This window comes from Oncorhynchus masou, chromosome 5 (genome assembly GCF_036934945.1).
Source record: "Oncorhynchus masou masou isolate Uvic2021 chromosome 5, UVic_Omas_1.1, whole genome shotgun sequence".
Lineage (NCBI taxonomy): Eukaryota > Metazoa > Chordata > Actinopteri > Salmoniformes > Salmonidae > Oncorhynchus > Oncorhynchus masou.
In genome coordinates, this window is record NC_088216.1 from 7,137,660 (window position 1) to 7,143,875 (window position 6,216).

Consider the following 6,216-nt stretch of genomic DNA (forward strand, 5'->3'; position numbering starts at 1 on the left):
ATGTCACACTACATTCCTACATAGTGCACTACTTTCGACCAGAGCTCTATAGGCCCTTTTCATAAATAGTGCACTATAAAGGGAATATAGGGTGCCACTTGTGACACAACAATTGTCTTGGCAGCATCAGCAATCCAGTCATTAACAGAAGCGACAATCAACCAATCCAGAGGTCTGTCTTGACAGAACCAACCAGTACTTGGATATAAGTCACATGATTGGCCTGTGCTTCAGAGGAGTGGAGTCCCACCTTCTTTTCTCATTCTTCCTCTTCCCCTTTATATACACACGGTATATACACACGCACAATATTATACACATCTCAGCCCCAGGACCACCCTCCACCCCCTCTTCATCATCCTCCTCTACCTCCTCCTCCTCCTCGTCCACCTCGTTCTCTCCCTCATCCTCTCCGGCTCCACCACCCCCCCACCCCCACGGTCTCCTCCTCTTCCTCCACCAGCTCCTCCTCCTCCTCCACCTCATCCTCCTCCTCTTCCTCCTCCTCCTCCTCCATTCTGCTTCTCATCCTTCTTTCTCTCCTCTTTCCTCCTCCTCCTCCTCCTCCTCCTCCTCGTCCTCCTCGTCCTCCTCATCCTCTCCGGCTCCACCACCCCCCACCCCCACCTCCTCCTCTTCTTCTTCTTCTTCACCTTGTATTTGAGGCGGCCTCCTCCTCCTCCACGCTCCTCATCTTTTTGTCATCAAACTCCTCGTTCAGCATGAAGTTCCTGTCGATAAGCTCAGCTGATTCCTGTCAGGTTATATACACACTGTTATATATATACACACTGTTATACACAGGTTATATATACACACTGTTATACACAGGTTATATATACACACTGTTATACACAGGTTATATATACACACTGTTATACACAGGTTATATATACACACTGTTATACACAGGTTATATATACACACTGTTATACACAGGTTATATATATACACACTGTTATACACACTGTTATACACACTGTTATATATATACACACTGTTATACACACTGTTATACACACTGTTATACACACTGTTATATATATACACACTGTTATACACACTATATATATATACACACTGTCATACACAGGTTATATACACACTGTTATACACAGGTTATATACACACACTGTTATACACAGGTTATATATACACACTGTCATACACAGGTTATATATACACTGTCATACACAGGTTATATACACACTGTTATACACACTATATATATATACACACTGTTATACACAGGTTATATATACACACTGTTATACACAGGTTATATATACACACTGTTATACACAGGTTATATATACACTGTTATACACACTGTTATATATATACACACTGTTATACACAGGTTATATATACACTGTTATACACACTGTTATATATATACACACTGTTATACACAGGTTATATATACACACTGTTATACACAGGTTATATATACACACTGTTATACACAGGTTATATATACACTGTTATACACACTGTTATATATATACACACTGTTATACACAGGTTATATATACACTGTTATACACAGGTTATATACACACTGTTATACACAGGTTATATACACACTGTTATACACAGGTTATATATACACTGTTATACACAGGTTTATATACACACTGTTATACACAGGTTATATATACACACTGTTATACACAGGTTATATATACACACTGTTATACACACTGTTATACACAGGTTATATATACACACTGTTATACACAGGTTATATATACACACTGTTATACACAGGTTATATATACACACTGTTATACACAGGTTATATATACACACTGTTATATACAGGTTATATATACACACTGTTATATATATACACACTGTTATATACAGGTTATATACACACTGTTATACACAGGTTATATATACACACTGTTATATATATATACACACTGTTATACACGGTATATATATACACACTGTTATACACGCTATATATATATACACACTGTTATACACGCTATATATATATACACACTGTTATACACAGCTATATATATATACACACTGTTATACACAGGTATATATATACACACTGTTATACACGTTATAGGTTATATATACACACTGTTATACACGCTATATATATATACACACTGTTATACACGGTATATATATACACACTGTTATACGCTAGGTATATATACACACTGTTATACACACTGTTATATATATATACACACTGTTATACACAGCTATATATATATACACACTGTTATACACGCTATATATATATACACACTGTTATACACGCTATATATATATACACACTGTTATATATACACACTGTTATACACAGGTTATATACACACTGTTATATATATACACACTGTTATACACAGGTTATATATACACACTGTTATACACAGGTTATATACACACTGTTATACACAGGCTATATATACACTGTTATACACAGGTTATATACACACTGTTATACACAGGTTATATACACACTGTTATACACAGGCTATATATACACTGTTATACACAGGTTATATACACACTGTTATACACGCTATATATATATACACACTGTTATATATACACACTGTTATACACAGGTTATATACACACTGTTATATATATATACACTGTTATACACAGGTTATATATACACACTGTTATACACAGGTTATATACACACTGTTATACACAGGTTATATATACACACTGTTATATATATACACACTGTTATATACAGGTTATATACACACTGTTATATACAGGTTATATACACACTGTTATATACAGGTTATATACACACTGTTATATACAGGTTATATACACACTGTTATATACAGGTTATATACACACTGTTATATATATACACACTGTTATATACAGGTTATATACACACTGTTATATACAGGTTATATAAACACTGTTATATATATACACACTGTTATATACAGGTTATATACACACTGTTATATACAGGTTATATACACACTGTTATATACAGGTTATATACACACTGTTATATATATACACACTGTTATACACAGGTTATATACACACTGTTATACACAGGTTATATACACACTGTTATACACAGGTTATATATACACTGTTATACACAGGTTATATATACACACTGTTATATATATACACACTGTTATACACAGGTTATATACACACTGTTATACACAGGTTATATACACACTGTTATACACAGGTTATATATACACACTGTTATACACAGGTTATATACACACTGTTATACACAGGTTATATATACACACTGTTATATATATACACACTGTTATACACAGGTTATATACACACTGTTATACACAGGTTATATACACACTGTTATACACAGGTTATATACACACTGTTATACACAGGTTATATATACACTGTTATACACAGGTTATATATACACACTGTTATATATATACACACTGTTATACACAGGTTATATACACACTGTTATACACAGGTTATATACACACTGTTATATACAGGTTATATACACACTGTTATACACACTGTTATATACAGGTTATATACACACTGTTATATATATACACTGTTATATACAGGTTATATACACACTGTTATACACACTGTTATATATATACACACTGTCATACACAGGTTATATATACACACTGTTATACACAGGTTATATATACACACTGTTATATATACACACTGTTATATACAGGTTATATACACACTGTTATACACACTGTTATATATATACACACTGTCATACACAGGTTATATACACACTGTTATACACACTGTTATATATATACACACTGTTATACACAGGTTATATACACACTGTTATACACACTGTTATATATATACACACTGTCATACACAGGTTATATACACACTGTTATACACACTGTTATATATATACACACTGTTATACACAGGTTATATACACACTGTTATACACACTGTTATATATATACACACTGTTATACACAGGTTATATACACACTGTTATACACACTGTTATATATACACACACTGTCATACACAGGTTATATACACACTGTTATACACACTGTTATATATATACACACTGTCATACACAGGTTATATACACACTGTTATACACACTGTTATATATATACACACTGTTATATATATACACACTGTTATATATATACACACTGTTATACACAGGTTATATACACACTGTCAGACACACGGTGTTATACACAGGTTATATATACACACTGTCAGACACACGGTGTTATACACAGGCTATATATACACACACACTGTTATACACATTGTTATACACACTATATATACACACTGTTATATATATACACACTGTTATACACAGGTTATATACACACTGTCAGACACACGGTGTTATACACAGGTTATATATACACACTGTCAGACGCACGGTGTTATACACAGGTTATATATATATACACTATATATACACACTGTTATACACACTGTTATACACACACTATATATATATATATATATACACACTGTCAGACACACGGTGTTATACACAGGTTATATATACACTGTCAGACACACGGTGTTATACACAGGTTATATATACACACTGTCAGACACACGGTGTTATACACACTATATATACACACTGTCAGACACACGGTGTTATACACAGGTTATATATACACACTGTTATACACACGGTGTTATACACAGGTTATATATATACACTGTTATACACACGGTGTTATACACAGGTTATATATATACACTGTTATACACACGGTGTTATGCACAGGTTATATATACACACTGTTATATATATACACACTGTTATACACAGGTTATATACACACTGTCAGACACACGGTGTTACACACAGGTTATATATACACACTGTCAGACGCACGGTGTTATACACAGGTTATATATATATACACTATATATACACACTGTTATACACACTGTTATACACACACTATATATATATATACACACTGTCAGACACACTGTGTTATACACAGGTTATATATACACTGTCAGACACACGGTGTTATACACAGGTTATATATACACACTGTCAGACACACGGTGTTATACACACTATATATACACACTGTCAGACACACGGTGTTATACACAGGTTATATATACACACTGTCAGACACACGGTGTTATACACAGGTTATATATACACACTGTTATACACACGGTGTTATACACAGGTTATATATATACACTGTTATACACACGGTGTTATGCACAGGTTATATATACACACTGTCAGACACACGGTGTTATACACACGGTGTTATACACACGGTGTTATACACACTATATATACACACTGTCAGACGCACGGTGTTATACACACTGTTATACACACTGTCAGACACACACTGTTATACACACTATATATACACACTGTCAGAAGCACGGTGTTATACACACGTTATATATACACACTGTCAGACACACGGTGTTATACACAGGTTATATACACACTGTCAGACACACGGTGTTATACACAGGCTATATATACACACTGTTAGACACACGTTGTTATACACACGTTATATACACACTGTCAGATACAAAGTGTCATCAGATGTCAACTCAACTGAGTGGCACCGAAGACAGCGTTTTCCACCCCATCAACAAAAAACCAAATGATGTAATTTCTCATAGAAGAATGGTGTCACATCCCTCCAATAGAGTTCCAGACACTTGTAGGATATACACATTGAAGCTCGTCCTATTAGGACACTTTATGTTGGTGTTTCCTTTATTCTGGCAGTTACATGAATATAAATACATACATACACATTGTACACATACACGGACACACACATGATACACACACACACACACACACACACACACACACATACACACACACACACACACACACACACACACATACACACACACACACACACACACACACACACACACACACACACACACACACACACACACACCTGCCAGTTGTGGAAGCAGTTGGTTCCGAGGCTGCTTATCTCAGAGACAGCGTTGGGAGATAGAACAGAACAGTCTGGACGCAGCACCACCACCCTCGGTACATCCTCCACCTCAAACATAGACTCCAGCTCTCACACACACACACACACACACACACACACACATAACACATATACACACACACACACACACACACACACACACACACACACACACACACACACACACACACACACACATACACATTATATA

At 34.9% G+C, this 6,216-nt stretch overlaps 1 protein-coding gene across 1 annotated transcript in view; it reads right to left on the minus strand.

Moving 5' to 3' along the window:
• Positions 1-649: 649 nt before the first annotated feature.
• The window catches only part of LOC135525245 (nucleoredoxin-like protein 1), a 14,807-nt gene continuing 9,240 nt past the window's right edge, over positions 650-6,216 (minus strand). Inside the window, exons 4-5 of the mRNA XM_064952965.1 lie at positions 5,964-6,094; positions 650-754 (exon numbers count right to left, since the gene is read on the minus strand). Coding sequence (XP_064809037.1) covers positions 650-754; positions 5,964-6,094 — 236 coding nt within the window. The remainder of the gene's footprint in view (positions 755-5,963; positions 6,095-6,216) is intronic.